Source organism: Erythranthe guttata, chromosome 8 (assembly GCF_056151865.1).
Source record: "Erythranthe guttata isolate IM_541 chromosome 8, IM_541, whole genome shotgun sequence".
NCBI lineage: Eukaryota > Viridiplantae > Streptophyta > Magnoliopsida > Lamiales > Phrymaceae > Erythranthe > Erythranthe guttata.
In genome coordinates, this window is record NC_142540.1 from 24,719,067 (window position 1) to 24,737,781 (window position 18,715).

At 33.5% G+C, this 18,715-nt stretch overlaps 1 protein-coding gene across 1 annotated transcript; it reads left to right on the forward strand.

Moving 5' to 3' along the window:
* Positions 1-12,562: 12,562 nt before the first annotated feature.
* Positions 12,563-17,472, forward strand: CDKC;1 (cyclin-dependent kinase C;1). Its single transcript, XM_012989881.2, has 12 exons — positions 12,563-12,863; positions 13,672-13,753; positions 13,868-13,958; positions 14,057-14,086; positions 14,186-14,295; positions 14,389-14,461; positions 14,783-14,903; positions 15,011-15,128; positions 16,010-16,149; positions 16,257-16,314; positions 16,460-16,530; positions 16,678-17,472. The coding sequence occupies exons 1-12, from the start codon at positions 12,757-12,759 to the stop codon at positions 17,228-17,230; spliced, it is 1,554 nt and encodes a 517-aa protein (XP_012845335.1). The 5' UTR covers positions 12,563-12,756; the 3' UTR covers positions 17,231-17,472.
* Positions 17,473-18,715: the final 1,243 nt, after the last annotated feature.

Here is an 18,715-nt window from a genome sequence, read left to right on the forward strand (position 1 = left end):
CTAGAGCAATTATGGGTGTATAGCTTATCGAAACTGGAGTATATATGTGAGCCACTACCTTTAGAGTCGCCTTCGACACCTCCGTCTTGTGGAAGCTTTTGGTCTCTGAAAAGTCTGACAGTTAGCAGATGTGGTGGACTCAAGTTTATACTCTTGGAGTCGATGTTTTGTGAGCTTAAAAGCCTGGAGGAACTCGTTGTCGAATGTTGTGCGTATGTGGAGACTACAATAAAACAAGACACGACCAAGAAAGTGATCAAGAAAGCGCTCTGTCAACTGAGAAAGGTTGAACTTGCTTACCTAACTTGGTGACTCTTGGAAACGACATTTCCCAAACACACCATAAAAATTGTTTGTTATTGTAAGTTCATGATATAAAAACCCGACCTCAAAAAGGAGACGAGGTAACAAAATATTTCAGTTGAGTATGGCAAACTATATATATATATGTACTAGAAAAGAGCACATGCCTCGCACGTGTTTAATTAATTTTATAATGTTAATTATGCATGTGATTTAAAATAAAATATCTTATTGAAAAAACATGTAGATTATTTATTTCCAATATGTAACTTAATTTATTTGTCGGTGCATGTTGAAGTACAATGTGGCTTGAAAGAACATTATATATTTATATGAGTGTGAATTATTTAATTGCAATGTTTAACTGCAAAATTAATTTTATAATTTTTACTTAAACCAACATAATTTCATATTTTTGTGCTATGTTGTTTGTCAAAAGCACGCATCATATCCTTTGCTAACCCGTTATTCCAACATAATTACATAATTTATTGATCCTTTTTTTGCCAACATGTCTTCTTAGATACATTTACATGTTCTCTTAGATATCCTATTTAATTTCAAAAAAAATTTAGTCATAACCAATAAAAAAGAAAAATCATTAAGTGTATTCTATATCTTAATTTTGTTCAAATTCTCAAAAAAATCGTTGTGACAAATATTAAATATTAAATATTAAATAGAAAACACAAAAAAAAAAAGAGAGAGAGAGATTGATTATTCAAACATACATATAAGGATGGTGGTAATTTGAGGTATTTTACAGTTCCTTGAATTTGCTGCATTACTATGGTGCTAATAAGTTGACCGAGAAAGCAATATCAGGTCTAGTATTATCACCAAGATACATTAGTGTTCCAATTGCATTAAGATAAGGTACTAAGTAATTCTCCATTTTCTTTCTTTATATCCAACGATCGAAGAACCAGAGGACCATTCAAAGGATGAGACTTATTCATGTAAAATCATTTTAGAATATTTTATGTATATGTGGACTGATTGATGAAGATTCCATTGGGGAAATGCTCGATCCGCAGGCCGAGACAAAATTTTGTCCTTCCAAGATTTTTCATCTCAAATTCTTTCATCGAATAGTTTACGATCTTTGTGAGTTCTTCAGGATTTCCCACAAGATTTAGATCGTCCACATAAACTGCAATAATAACAAAACCACTTTTAGATCTTTTGATACTATGGAAGAACAATCAGAATTTTTGCTGACTTTTTTTGGTGAGGTTGGATTGAAAATTTGGATTCTTGAGATGATGGGTGGAGAAGATAGTAATTTTGTTGTATACTTGCTAAACTTTCTCCCATATGTTATCATTGCACAATAATTTTTGAAAGTAAATTTATACATTTTATTTAGATTTTTTTGTTTTGGGAAAATTCTTTTATCTAAAAGTTAAAGGAATAATTTGGATTTCGTTCGGCCATTGAACTCAGATTGTTAGATCAATTTGGAAAACAATAATTGTTCAGATGTATTGTGCTCTTTTAGATAACTGACTGACGTGAGTGACTGTAGTTGTCTATGGTCGATTATATTGTCTGGTGCATGTTAGTGTTAAACTGGTGGATCTAGGGTTTCTAGATTAGGTAGGTCACCACGAGTGACTATAGTCGACTATAGTTGGTCTATAATTTGCTATATTGTTTGGCGGGACCCGTTAGGGTTAAATGAGCGGATCTAGGGTTTCTAGACTACGTAGGTAGCCGCACATGACTATAGTCGACTACATTTGTCTACGGTTGACTATGGTCAACTTCAACATAGTAAATTTATGAAAAAAATAAAAATAAAAAATAGCAAATTTGAAAAAATAAAATAAATAATAATAATTATTATTATTATAATAATTGTTATAAAAAAATTAGTAACAATAACCATAATTTTTTAAATAATAAAAAAGGTAAAACTAAATCAACGAAAATGAAAAAATACTAATCCAAAATGCTAAATCCATATGGGCATTAATTAGAGCAAAATCAGAACTATTGTGTATAGGGCATTTTTAATCTATTTAGTGAAGGGGGTGTAACAAAGATTTAATCGGACTTGTGACTTATTCTAATAAATAAAAAATTGTGAAGGGTGTATTATATATACAAATACACTTTAATAATGCCATGCTCAACAAAAATATAGGTACGTTTATTGATGGTGTTTAGTTCAATATGTCCATGTAAACCTTGAAATTTCAAAATAAAAAATACTTCTTTTATATATTTCGATGGAAAATTGAAGTTGTGTATCAGATATTTAATACATATAATGGATATAGTTTTTTCCCCTTACATGTTCAATCCTTTTCATTTCTTGGTGGTTATTTTTTATTTGGATACTGTTGATATTTAATTATGATTTGGTTTTGATAAAATGATAAGATTTTGTTGCTTATGTAAGCATCTATAAGGGCATCTCCAATCTTCTTGATTTTGGGAAGCTAAAAGTTATATTTTAGGGTAAATTACACACACCCCCTGAGGTAAGCTTAAATAACTGTAAGGTTCCTGTGGTATCGATAATTACACTTAGCCCCCTGAAACGTAGTCAGAAACTCTAATGGGATAATGAATTGGATACGTTATTCCGATAGGGTTCTAACGGACTATTGGTTTCAGAAAGTGGTGAAGACAACAAAGAGCTATGGGGTGACATGGCTTCCCGAACATTTCTTAAATCACCCATAGCTCTTTGTTGTCTCCACCACTTTCTGAAACCAATAGTCCGTTAGAACCCTATCGGAATAACGTATCCAATTCATTATCCCATTAGAGTTTCTGACTACGTTTCAGGGGGCTGAGTGTAATTATCGATACCACAGGGACCTTACAGTTATTTAAGCTTACCTCAGGGGGTGTGTGTAATTTACCCTATATTTTAACATTTTTACCATTTTTCAACCGGTAAATATACCACTCCATATTCACATTCACAAAAGGTATCTGAAAATATATTATAATAATACTAAACATGCCACAGGCCCACAACTCCCCATAAAGTGGTCAGAATAAAAGCAATGTACAAATATATATATTATATTCAAATAAAAAAATTAATAAAATATAATAAAATGGTAAATTATAAATGATGTGGTTGGTGGTGGTGCTAAAAAATGGCCTATTAAACCACTGATTAAATGCTAAAAAAATTATAACAATATATATATATATATATATATATATATATATATATATATATATATATATATATATATATATATATATATATATATATATATATATATATATATATATATATATATATATATATATTATAAACTGTTTATTGTTTGTAGGCGGATCTCTTCTTCGGTGACGATACGATCGTGTTTGGGTGAAATATAAGAAGTTCTATCTATCTTCGAGTTTTCATCTCTTTCTTTATATTATCGGCGAAACATATATCATATATATATATACACACACTTAAATTTAAAAACAATTATACTTGTTGGTTTGCTATATTTTCAGTTTCTGACAAGTTCAAGGTGCAAGGAGGCAAGTGATAAGTGTTCATTTTGCATGATTTTTACTTATCAATTCTTCGAGTTTTGGTTTTTGTTCGTCCGAGTTTTCGGCTTTATTTGTATATATTATATTTTTTTGTTTTATTTATATTTTAGCTAAAGAGAAGCTATTTTTGCCGATTCGAAATGATTTTGGAAGCGAAGCCGAAAAATCAAACCAAACTCGTGCAAAAGTGCATTATCGCGGGTTGTGGCACTGTTTCGTATTTCAAGCATAAATTTTGCATACGACCTCCGATTGAGCTGATTCGGGCTAAACAAGGGTCAAAACAGTGTTTGAAGTTGGCACAGAAGCCCAGATCGCGATCCAGCCTTGTTGTATCGCGATCTGGGGGGTCTTACAGAAGGTTTTCTTGACCAGGACCCAGATCGCGATCCAGCCTTCCTGGATCGCGATCTGGGGGTCCTCACATAACATATTTTGATCAAGAACCAAATTGCGATCCACCATTCCCGTATCGCGGTCTGGCAAGGCGGTGCGCAGTTTCCAAGGCTGCCAGATCGCGATCCAAGAAGCCCAGATCGCGATCTGGGCACATAATTCGAGACGAGATATTTTTCTTTGATTTCCTACTATAAATAGAAGGTCTCTTTTTCATTTTTAGATATCAAGACCAATCTCAACACCTCTTCTTCGATTTTTCTTCGGTTTTCGTCAGTTCTTTGCGGGAAGCTTCGACGAGGGTTTCGACTCGGGTTTTTCATAAGCTTTTTCTTTACGTTTAGTATATGATTTCTCGTGTTATGTTTGTAATGAACTGAGCATTTTTTTTAGGGAAATGAAACCTTGTATATATTCATTTTGATTTCCAGATCTGTGATCTTTTTGTCGTTCTTTGGTTCTGTTAATGTTTTCCTGTATTAAATGTTTTCGATTGTTTGGCCAACATTTGAATTGATTCTAAATGGGAATGAACTCGAGAGATGATTTATCGTTTGATTTTAGGAAAACATAGCTCGGGTTGTGGACACGGAGACGTGATGCACCTTGGGTAGCCCTTAAGGACTTGACCTAAATGCTCTCTTAATATCAGGTTTTGAACGGAGACGTCGAACCTGTGGGTAGACTCTAACTACACGGGAGACGGGGGTTAGGGTATTTTAGTGTCTGGGTTAGCGAATATAGAATTGACATTAGATTCGGATTTGTAGATCTTTATCGATAGTACATTGGTGGATTTTACCCTAGAAGTCATCACACGTCGCAATTCCTCGTTTTTACTGGCGGACCGTTGTTTTTATTATTGTTTCCTTTTAGTTTCATTTCATCCACCATTCTTTCGTCTGACTAGATAAAGTTTAGGGTAGTATAATTACGGTACTTGGTAAATTTAGGAACTTAATTCCCTGTGGATCGATATCTGGAATTCATTATTCTACAAAACACGATACTGTACACTTGCGTTTTTTCATACGTAGGTTTTACGCGTATCAGCAAGCAAGATTTATTGGAAAAATTGGTTAATAGTTGAGTCATGAACAACTTTTGATCAATACTTATGCATGGTCTATTTGATTATTTAAATCAACATTTCGATTAGATTAATATATATTATGAGCACATAAACCAATTTGTGGTGAATGAAAAATACTAGTCCAAAGTATGTTGAAACATGGAAAGTGGGACTTTAAGCTATCTCACATTGGAAATGTAGTGAAGTTGTGAGCTTTTTATATAGCTCAATGTTGGACCTAAGGGTTAAGCCCTCTGGGCATATAACTTTATTTTGCAGAAAGTCCTATATGTTGTGAGTTTCGAATCATGTCCACGTGCGTCGCCGCTGTCCGCCGGCTTGGCTCGCTCTTTCGTTTCGGATTTGGGCTGGAGCCCATTTCACTATATTAATTTTTGGGCTAAAAACATTAGAAATTGGGCCAAAAACCCAATGGATTCTCCTACCCAAAGCCCACCTCGATTTGGTCGAATTGGTGCGGCCGAACCAGTGCAAACCAATCGGCTCAACTCAAAATAGTGCAACCGATTCGGCCCAACGGCTCCATAGCCGAAACAGTGCAAGTCTAGGGAAAATCGGTGGGTTCTTGAACCTTTTGCTCTCCACTACTTTTCAAATCTTATAAATAGATCCACGTTTTCCCATAATTCATCACTTCAATCCGAAATCCGTTTTTATCTTTCTGCATTTTTAGTCTACCATTTCCAAATTCTTTCGAAAAGTTCTACACAAAGTACAGTTCGTTGTGCTTGGAATTTGGAGTGCTCCTATTTTAAGTTTTTGCCCCGTCCACACCGTTGCGGAGAAATTTTGTCTTAAAGACAGAGACAACTCGCCTCGACAAATTTAATAAAAGCAGATTTTAAACAACAAAATTTGTATAGCAGCTGGTGGAAATATTTAGTACAACTTTTCATCTAGTTAAATATATGCTAACACAGTGAACTGATATATAGGTAAATTTGTCTTTTTTTCTTTTTCTTTTTCAGTGAGATAAACTTTTGTGTATTAATCAGTGTATTGATCTTTAAAACGATGTTTATCTGGTAATTAGCCGAATATACTTCAAAATTACTAAAATGGTGGTTCTTGCCATTTTCATACTTATATAACCTTATGTATGGACAAAATCCAGATGTGGTTTTGTTAATTATACTATAGGGTAAATTACAGCCAACCCTCTGAGGTAAAGTTAAATTATGAAAACCCCCCTCTTGTTTGGGTAATTACAATAATTCATGAACTAAAAATACTTTTAAATGTCCATCTTTATAATGTCAAATTCAAAATAATCTTCTAGATTCCATGGAATGTTCTCTAGTTTGTACTCGTTCTGTGCAAAAATGCAGTTTCTAATGCACCACAATATGCTATTTACAAGCCAAGAGACACACCTTATGATCATCTTGTTTGAAAATGTGGAGCTCGAATGAGGTAAAGCTGGTACAAACTGGAGAATTAGATGAAATATTCCATCTTATGATTAGACTTTGACACCGCAATAATGATAAAATTCATACTTGAGAGGTGGTTGTTGCATTGTATTGTTACTAAGGTGGTGTTCGCAAAAACATTTACAAATAGATTATGAGTTTTTTTTTTTGTTCGTAATATATTTTGAAGTGTTTGTAAAAGGAACTTTTGTTTTTGCTTCTCTTAAAACAAACAACTTTATGCTATAATTTGTTAAGCTCCCATGACCTTGCTTATTCTATTAAGTTTAATTTTCAGTAAATTTGCACTTAAAAGTTAAAACCAACTTAACTCACAATACTTTTGCTTTTAAATAAAATTTTGCAAACACCACCTTATCGCATTCTGATCAGTCTAGATTCGGGATGGGTTATTTTTGTAGTGGGCTTACTGGACGCTGGGCCTAGATCCGTGGATAAGCATGCAAAAGAAAAAATCCGAACTTAGGCCGGACTTAGCACTCCGACAACGGTCAACTCAGTAATTTTTCGGGGAAGATGTGGAGAGTAAATATGAGAGATGATTAACGATTTATTATATTGTGATGAACATGTAATCTTTTGTATTTTTTTTAATGCACGCCTTTCCTCAGCGACCATGCCCCTATTTATAAATAAAGGAACGAACGCCAAATATTTCTCCAATCTGATTTAACAGTCTAATCACTGTAATAAAATATTACGGACTTCAAATTACTTTCAATACAGTTTAATCCGTCATTTCACTGGCGGTTGCCCCTACAAAAAGTAGAGAACAGGGAGAACATTCCTCTACACTTGTCAGTGAATTGGACATGCATTAAATGCCTCCACGTGCGACTAACAGGTGGGGGAGGCGAGAGGATACTGAGCCTATGCAAGAGGATAAGCGAGCGGGAGCTTCCTATTCCAATGTGCCTCACCCAGGGCCGGCCCTAGGTTATTGGAGGCCCTAGGCAAAACAAAAAAACGGGGCCCTTTAATTATCAAAAAATATTATTTAAAATTTATTTTTCGTACTTTAATAGATGAAAATGTATTAATTAAATCTTCATATTCTAGTTCTTCTAACATTTTTTTTTCAATAGATAAAATAGCCAATCCACTTAATCTTTCTTGGGACATAGTTGAACGTAAATATGTTTTTATTAATTTTAATTTTGAAAAACTTCTTTCGGCCTAAGCAACGGTTATAGGTATAGTAAATATTATTCGATAACAAATACACGTATTTGGATAAAAATCAATTAATTTGATATGATTAAGTATATCAATGGGTTTTTCTATTTCACTAGGTATGACTTTTCTTAACACTTTTAGTTCATAATATAAATCAAAACCATCGATATCAGACATTGAGTTGTGTTTTAAGAAAGCTTCAAGACTAATACAACTTTCTTTCAAAGTGTTGTCATCTAAAGACTTCAAAGCTTTTATACTTAATAAAAATCCAAAAGTATTTTGATAAAATTTAAATTGGTCGAATCTAACTTTAATTGAAGAAATAGCTTGATCTACAATATATAAGAAATACTCTATTCTAAATGACTCATCGGGTGATAATATAGTATGATTATTTTGGTTCTCATCAAATTTTCTTTTTCTATGAATCACGCGTTTTTCGCGAAATATTGGTTCAATTCCCATTTTCAAGGCAATTGTTTTAGTAACATTAATAGTAGATTCAAACCCATTGACTCTAAAATCCTCTAAAAATGATACGAGACCTTCTAATTGTTCTATGGCATAATCAATGTGCATATCTTTAGATTGTAAATTTTTGCTAACACAATTAACAGCATATAGTAACTCAAACCAAATATTCATGCCAAGTAAAAATTCAAAATTCTCAATTTCATAAGTGGCTAAGCATCTAGCTTCGCTCTTTATTTTAGGATCTAAACTAGTTTCTCCCAATTCAATTAAAGCATCTCTAATTTTGATTGGTTGACTTTGAATGGCTCTTACACTTTCAATGTGACTTTCCCACCGTGTCTGTGACAATGGTTTAAGCGTTAACTTATTTACATTGTCCATCAATATTTTCCATCTCTTTGTAGAACTAGAAAATATAGTGTATATACGTTGTACAACTCCAAAGAAAGATATAGCTCTAGGACAAGAATTATCCATGTCACAAATTACTAAATTAAGACTATGGCTACCACAAGGAGTATAAAATGCTCTAGGGTTTATATTTAACAATCTTCTTTGAACACCTTGTTCTTTACCTTTCATGTTTGCACCATTATCATATGCCTGTCCTCTCACATTATATATATCAAGTCCAAGATCTTTTATTATATTTAAAAGTACATAAAAAATACCTTTTCCCGTTGTATCATCTATTTTAAAAAAGTCTACAAAATATTCTTCTATTTTAATTGGGGTAGTAGATATATTCACACTTCTTAAAATAAGAGACATTTGTTCTTGATGACTAGTATCGGAGTACAATCAAGTATAACAGAAAAATACTTAGCCATTTTAATTCTTTTAATAATATTGTTTTTTAATTCACAAGCTAGCATTTGCACCAATTCATTTTGTATATTATGGCCAAGATAATTAGTATGCATTTCCCCATTTTTAATACGCCTAAGATGTTCTTGCATTATAGGATCAAATTCAGCAATCATTTCAATTAGACTTAAAAAATTTCCATTGTTATCATCATAAATTTTTTCATTTGTCCCACGAAAAGCCAAATTATTTTTAGCTAAAGTTTTAACAACCGCAATAATTCTCTTTAATACTTGTTTCCAATGTTCCTTTTCTTTTTTTATGTTTTTTCTTGTATACTATGATCAATTGTCTTATTATTTCGTAATCTTGCTTCTAAATTCATCCAATCATTCATATTATTAATATGTTCACTGGACGTCTCATGAGTTTTTAATATAGTACCAAGGTTCTTCCAATCATTAACTCTGACACTATAGATTTTACTTGAAGTATTTTTAATGCTTAATAACTTGCAACAAAAACAAAATACTCTATCTATACTTTCTGAATATACAAGCCATCGTCTATCACATTTCTCTTTATTAGGTAAATTTCGAATATAACTTGAAACAGAGAAATGTCTACCATCACTATCTTTAGGATAATCTATATTAGTAATTCTAATAGGGCGTCTTTCCACTAGCAAATCTCTTAATTTTGCATTCATATTAATCCAATTAGCCGGATCAAATTTATCAACATATTTTTCACTTTCTTCAATTTCATTGAGATCACTAGCATTATTATTAACAAAATTTTCATTTTGTTCTTGCACATGAATTTCACTCTTATCAATAGTAGGATTATTTTTTTCAATATCAATTGGATTTTCATGTTGAACATCAATAATATTATTGTTTTGAGCATTAATCAGATCATCACTTTGAACATTAATAGAAATTACATTTCTAGAATTTTTAGTATGTTTACCAAATATTTTTCCTATAACTCTTCTTTGAACTGCATTATCTTTTTCTATTTTTTCTTGTTTTTTTTTTATTTTTCACATCCAGATAAATATGTTCTACCACTCGACATAATAGATCAAAAATTGATTAGCAATGACAAGAAACGATAGAACCTGGCAATATAGCAAGTTGAATGCCAACAAAATCGAAACTAGGCAATCACCAAATAATTATCTGCATTAAACAAAAACAAAAAAAAATAGCAATTTATTGAAAAAAAAATAGCAATTTATTTTACCTGTTGTTTTTAGAAGAGAAAACAGAAACAAAAAATAAAAATAAAATAACGACAAATAAACATGTATAATGAGAAGTGAGAGGAGAGAGAGAGAGAGAGAGAGAGAGAGAGAGAGAGAGAGAGAGAGAGAGAGAGAGAGAGAGAGAGAGAGAGAGAGAGGAGAGAGAGAGTCAAAACGCAAAAAACATGGGATATAGAGAGATATTGAAAAGAGTATATATAGGGACTAGATACATGTGAACGTTATGTTCATTGATTATTCTCTTTATTATTTGGGAATAAGTCCAAATGAACGTTGGATTTATACATTAAATGGAATGGGGCCCCTCAATTTTTTCCTTTTCAAAGTCAGCCGTATTTCATTTAGGGGTAATATGTTTGACACCCCTTAAATCAAACCTAATTAGATGTGAATGACAACCTCAATTAGAATACCTTAGTTCAAAACAAAATTTTCCATACATCCTTTTATTTTTTTTTATCCCAAAATACCCTTAGTATACCTAATAAAATATCACGTAATTCTCTCTCTCTTGCGCCGCCACAACTCCTCCATTTTTCTCTATTTCTGTTCTTATCGTTCTATATTATTCCACCCACCATCTCCCATTTACTCTGGGTTTTTTTTTTCTTTTCCTTTACTCTGTTTTTTTTTCTTTTTCTTTTTATGTATCTTTAGTAGATTTGTTTTTGATGTTTTGAAAAGGAGAACAACAGATCTGCAACCAACGATGGCGCCAATTCCGGAAAAGCTTTGCGCGGCGGCGCTGCGGACCTCGACTCGCCTAGGTCTGGTGCAGAAGGGGCGATTGCATCACCGTTTGTGCGTCTGGTTATAGGGTAGCAGGGAAGGGTTGTTGATTCAACATCGTTGATCTGCTTGTTGCACGTTTTCAATGGCGACTAGGGCTGGTTGTGAATTCATGGTACGTGTGTGTCTAATTTCTTACGAGGCGATGACGGCTCAACGGTGGTTGATCTTCGTCTGCTGGCGGCGCTCGGGTTTAAAAGGGTGAAATTAGAATTTTCAAAATGACTACAGTGGTCTACGGGGTCTGACGGCGTTGTGAATCAAAAGATCGGAGCTAAGGTTCAAGAGGGCGTATCTAGGGTTTTAGGATAACTATAGTTGTCTACGGATTACTACAAGTGACTATGAGTTACTACGGATTACTACAAGTGACTATGGGTTACTACAGATTACTACAAGTGACTATGGGTTGCTACGGATGAAAGTGATATACATATATTAAGAGTGTGCTATGAAGTTGGGTTTATGACTATAAACGATTACGTAACTATGGGTGACTATATTGTAATTTATATTCTGCATTTATCGATAAAATCAAGTAAATAGGAGTTAAGAATATATAAAGAAAATTAAAAAGAATATGAAAATATTAATTTTCAATATTATATCAGACAAATAAAAAAATACGAAAAAGAAAAAAAATGAAAATGTTAAATGTTAAATAAAAAATGGTAAATGCAATTTAAATATTACTTGGTGCATATTTCATTTTTTGTATAGAAGGACATTTTTGAAATGAAATTTATAAAGGATGTGAAGCAAAAGTTTAGTTTGACTTGTCATTTAGTTCAAATTAATTTTGTCACCAGATACCTATATCTTAATGCCCCTTTCATTGAAAGTAAATATTCATTAATATGTTAATATCTATATAACATACATAAATAATAATTATATATATAATATAAATATATATAATAGATAATTACTAGGTGGGGCCCCCCAGAAGTTGGGGCCCTACGCAAAGGCCCAACTTGCTTATATAGGTGGGCCGGCCCTGGCCTCACCTAGCATCCCCCTTTAGCCTTAACTGGGCTATTTGGGTTGAACTTTTCCTTGATCACCTAATCGTATTTGGAACTACATATTAAAATTTCAAAAATGCGTGCAAATTGCAATAGCCACCACCATTAAGTGTTAATAGTGAACTACAAGAGATATTATTATTATTATTATTATTATTATTATTATTATTATTATTATTATTATTATTATTATTATTATTATTATTATTATTATTTATTTATTTATTTATTTATTTATTTATTTATTTATTTTTCTCCGATAAAAATAAAATTCAGATAAAATACTTATTTTATTTGTTATTTGAAAACCCACTTCTTTACCGTCTTCGGAAAGAACCTCCGCCGCTTCGGCAGCTCTTCCCCCCGAATTCCACTTCCCAATCACCATTGTTGAATTCGATTTTTCCAAATTATTAATTTTGTATACACCATCGCACAACCCAGAGTAAATCCGGTGACCCATTTTTAATGGCGGCGGCGAATAATCTACTGAATGTGGACAAGTGGCCGTCGTGGGGTTCTAGAAGCGTCGATTGTTTCGAAAAGCTCGAGCAGATTGGGGAAGGAACTTATGGGTTAGGGCAAATCAATTTTTTTATTTCTTTCTTTCTTTATGCAGTTTAGTACAGAATTACAGATAAAAAAATTGGTGAAATCTCTCACTAATTTGGTGTTGTTGATATTTTCTATGGATTTAAATAGGTTTAGTTTCTGGATAGGTTAACGAATTGTGATTAGGCAATAGTTACCTTTAATTAGATTTTCTGATTTTTTGTGCAATAATTTTTCCATAATTTGGTTTTTATTGAATTGTTTTCTTAAAAGTTTTGGTTCAGTGGTGTCATGGTTTTTATTCAAGTCCTCTTTATTTCTTTTTCACAAAATTATTATTGTGTTTTTAAATCGATTTTGCCTTATACTTGTTTCGAATGTGGTTCTAGTTGTTAGAGAAGTAAAACAATCATTAATTTTGCTATCGAAGTCAATCACAAGATGATTGCTTTCCCTTAAAGATTACATCTTGAGCTCATAAATGTTTGATGATGTTGATTGTAGATTTCACGTAAATAACGTACTTATCGAGAATCAGAATTTAATGAACTTGAAGTTTTTCCTTATACCTTATCAACATTTTTGGAACTCCACAAATACCGTCTTCGATATTGAATATTAGAGTCCTACATTGAAGATCCAAAAATAAAATTCAAAATACATTTGAGCTTTGTTCTTTTCTACCTTTTGTATGGAGCGATGCTCGTTTATTGTTCATCGATGTAAACCACTTTGCTTTGTTTGTATAGCTAAAATTAATTCAATTTCATTTCCTGATTTTTCGTGTGTGTGTGTGTTTGTTCCTCGCTATTCTATTTCCTTCTCTCCCAGTCAAGTGTACATGGCCAAAGAAAAGGAAACTGGAGAAATCGTTGCTTTAAAAAAGATACGTATGGACAATGAAAAAGAAGGGGTATTTCTCTTCTCCTTTACAATATCCTATATTGAAAAATGCTTTTGTTCGGATCTCCACTTTTTCGAACATGAAATATCTGACACAATTTTTTTTTCTTTTTCTTCTCTGTAGTTCCCTATTACTGCCATCCGAGAAATTAAAATTCTAAAGAAGCTACAGCATGAAAATGTCATTCAACTGAAAGAGATAGTGACATCTCCTGGTACTTCTTTTTATAAATCGGAACGCAATTCCATTTCAGTGTGTGCTATCTCTGATATACAATCTCTAATTTGAATTTTGTTCTTATATGTTGCGTAGGCCGTGAAAGCAACGAGCAAGAAAGTCATGGTAATCGCACAACTCTTTTACTCTTTCTATAACGAGAAACCCCCGTTTTCATTTTTCAATGAGAATTTGCATCGACATAATCCGTTTATATAATAACAGACGATAATAAGTACAAGGGAAGCATATATATGGTCTTTGAGTATATGGACCATGATTTGACTGGCCTTGCAGATCGTCCTGGACTGAGATTTACGATTCCACAGATAAAAGTATTATAATCCTTCCTACAATTTTGTAATATTAACTATATTATTTTTAATTATCTATTTTAAAGAGTTTGCTCGTAAAATATTGGTTTGCAGTGTTACATGAAGCAACTGCTCACGGGTCTTCATTATTGCCATGTAAATCAAGTGCTTCACAGGGACATAAAAGGTTTGAGCATTTGATGTGTTACGTTCAGAATATTTAATTGCGTAAGGCCCCGTTTGGTTGGCAAGATAAGATTAGCCAAGATAAGATTAAATAATCTAATGAGACCCAATTATTTTATTGGAGCTTGAAACGTCCAAAAAAAAAAAAACCCATTAGAAGGCAAGATAAGCCATGATTATATAATTTTGGCGGGTCGACCCGGCAATTTATTGAGGATACCAAACATCAAATTAAGTCCAACTATTTAGTTAATCATGGCTTATCTTGGCAACCAAACGGGGCCTAAGTGGAAAACGTTTACGTGGCAAATACTTTCTGCAGGCTCCAATCTTCTCATTGACAACGAGGGAAATCTGAAGCTTGCAGATTTTGGACTTGCACGTTCATTTTCAAATGACGTCAATGCTAATCTTACAAATCGGGTTATTACTTTGTGGTATAGGTAAGTCCTTTATTCGCCAATTAAGCATTAATATTTAATTTATCCGAATTTCCTAGTTCTGTCAGCGACTAAGATTGCGTCTCCATTTTATGTTGTTGACTATCAAGACCTCCGGAATTGCTTTTTGGAGCCACGAAGTATGGTCCAGCTGTTGACATGTGGTCTGTTGGTTGTATCTTTGCTGAGCTGCTGTATGGGAAACCGATCTTACCAGGAAAAAATGAGGTTAGGGTTATTTTTTTAATGTTGTGAACAAGGTTGGTTGAGAGTTTTCTTCATAATTTGCTCTCGAGTGCACTTATAGATTCTTTTTGAATGGACAAATGAACTGTAAACTAAAAAATGTTTTACGAAGAATTTTGTATATGGTATTAAGCTAGGGAGTCCATGGTTACGTTAACAAGTCTTCAAACTGTTTGGAAATTTGTGTTCCAGATTGAAAATACGGGTTTTTTTACTTAAATCTGGGGGGTTTGGATCCCTTAAATGAAAAAATAGGTATTACAGAGGAATTTGCTGCCTTCTTATGAATTCCCTTGATGTACAAGGATAATATGGGTAGAAGATTAAAAGATTACGTACATAGAATTTACGCGCCGAAATAAGCATTTTTCTCCTATTTACGTAGAATTTATTATTGCTCAAATAATTATCATCAGGTAATTAAATAATTATATTCCATAAAATAAGTGTCAGGTAAAATTGTCCATCGAAGGGTATTGGATAAGACTGACATGATCTGAAAACCAAAGCCGATTGGAATCTCGACATATATCTAAAATATAAATTTTGGTAAAGTAGTACTTGGCTTTCGGAATAGATTTTGGGTATTAAATTAATTTCCAAGAGAGAATCTGGTTAATAAGAGGGGCTAGGTAAATGTTAGTAGGTGAATTTTAAGAGGTAGTGACCACGGCTCGAATTTTGTTGATATATATTTTCATTTAGTTCATATAACTTAATAATGTATACATTGGGTTCAGCATGATTTGAATATTTTTTCGTGAATATTTTGATACTGCTTATCTAGTTTCTCGTCTTGTGTAGTCCAATTTTTTACTAATATCAGCTCAATATATCTTTCTTTGTATTCACTGTTATTGCAGCTTGAACAGTTGAATAAAATATTTGAGCTTTGCGGGTCCCCCGACGAGCTGATATGGCCTGGTGTTTCAAAGATCCCTTGGTATAACAAGTTTAAGCCAGCTCGCCAAATGAAAAAGCGAATCCGCGAGCTTTTTAGGCAGTTAAGCATACGAAGCCATTTTTTTAGGAATTTGTTCTTTTCGTACTTGCGACTGCTTTTCTGCAGATTTTAGGGTTGTGCTGAACGGATGGTAATTTTTTTTGCAGTTTTGATCGGCATGCTTTGGATTTGTTGGACAAAATGCTGGTTCTTGATCCTTCTCAGGTATATTACTTATCCACTAAAGTTATTTTCTTATGATGTATTTCTGTTCGATTTCCTGCTAAGAAAAGATCTCCATCCATTTTAGTATTCTTTATGTATACTAACTTGTGTTGTTTTTCTTTCCTTATATCTCAATTTTACAAAGAGAATCTCGGCAAAGGATGCTCTAGATGCTGAATATTTCTGGAGCGATCCGTTACCTTGCGACCCAAAAACGTATGTCCGATTAAACTTTACTGATATTCCTTCAAATGTTCATCATTTCGGCATTGATAGCGTATTTCCGTACTAATGTATGCTATTGTGACTGTAAATATACTCGTAAACATGACGATGACAAAACTCTTATGATTGATCGTTCAGTTTGCCGAAATACGAATCGTCACACGAGTTTCAGACAAAGAAAAAAAGACAGCAGCAAAGACAAAACGAGGAGATAGCGAAAAGGCAGAAGCTTCAGCATCCACAGCAACACGCCCGCTTGCCTCCAATCCAAAATGGGGGTCAAAACCCCTCACACTGGACGGGCCCCGCCAATCAGATCAACAATTCTCAGCCCCCTATCCCAAGTCATCACCAGTACGGTGGAAAGCCACGTGGCCCACCTGGAGGTGGGCCCGGTAGATACCCGCCAGGTGGCGCCTCGGGGGGCTATTATCAAGACCGTGGGGGTCAAGGTCAAAGTCAAAGTCAAAGCCAAAGTGGAGCTTACAGTAGTGGACCATATCCATCACAGGGGCGAGGACCCCCGCCTTATCCTGGAAATAGTGCTCCTTCGAACGGGCCCCGTGGGACAGGTGGCGGATATGTAGCTCCTCCTAATTACACGCAAAGTGGTCAATACGGAGTTTCTGGGGGAAGGGGCCAAAACCCCCCGGGGGGTAATAGAAATCAGCAGTATGGTTGGCAGCAATAGCGTAGATGAGAAATTAAATCAAGAATCGGCGGAATAGGAAATTGTTACTTATAAGTTATATGTATAGCTGATGATTTTATCTACATATTATTTTCGATATAAAATTATTTTTAAGGATTTAAGGACCGGATCGTAGGCAATCCCGAAACTGATTTTTACTTGTTCTAACTATTTGGAACTGATTTATGTCTTGACCAGAGGCTAAGGCTACATGATATGGTATTGTTTTAAGTTGATCACAATCGAATTGATGGTCATGTTGATACATTATTCTTAAGTTTACCTTTTCTGAGGGTAAAATTTAAAATCGTCCCTAAGGTTTGTTCTCAACTTCAAATTCACCCCCGAGGTTCTATTGAACTTCAATTTCATCCTCCAAGCCTTGTTTCATCCCCAAATGTGAACTAAAATTTTGATATCCCAAGACTGCCCTTTACCTCTTTTACCAACCATCTGACTTGACTCCATTTCTTTTAAAAAGGAAAAAGAATATGTATTATTTTGCAATGTTTTCATAACCGGGCCGGCTATAGAATCGGATGACTATTTGCGTCATGTGTTTATAGGGTCGAATCGGTTCAACCAGGTTTTTGATTTTTTTAATATGCCACTATTTTATTAATTTTAATGTTTTAAAAATATTATTTTCCTTATATTTTTAATCTCGCACTTATTATTTTTTCTTTTATCTTCAACCAGGTTTTTTTTTTTTTTTTTAATATGCCACTATTTTATTAATTTTAATGTTTTAAAAATATTATTTTCCTTATATTTTTAATCTCCTACTTATTATTTTCACTTTTATCTATTTCACCTCACCTCTTACTATATTTTATTGTTTATACTCTATATTTTTCCATTTTTTATTCTTCAAATCCGGCAATCGGCCACCCCTATTCGATCACCCATGATCGTATCCGACAATCCTTCGACCACTCATGACTAGATCCGGCCACCCACTACTAAGTCTGTGAATGTTCGCTAAAATTTAGCCACAAAATACCAACTCAGCGGTGATTTGAGACGTTTTGGCCGAAAACCGGGTTTCTTGTCTGACTCGTTGGTTCTCGGGTTTTATCCGCTCGAACCGGATTTTGGTCATTTGACCCCGGTTTTCATTTTTTCCGGTTTTAGATGTCAGACCGGACCGCTTTATCTCCGGGTCACGGTCGAACCGGTCCGACTGGCCGGTTCGGTCCGGTTCTAACAACATTGTTATTTTGTCTTCAAAGATTATTTATAATTTGATTTTTTTTAACATGAACTCTTATTAAAATTAAATATTTATATATATATTCGAATTTATAAATTTGAGCAATTGTAAATTTGTCATTTTTTTCCCGTTCATCTTCTAATGATACACATTCAACTAATTAATATTACTCATAGCCCACATAAATTGCATAATTAATAACATAATTAAAGGAGTTTCAATAACAATTTATTAAAATAGATGTTTAAAATCTACAATTTTTATTAAAGGGC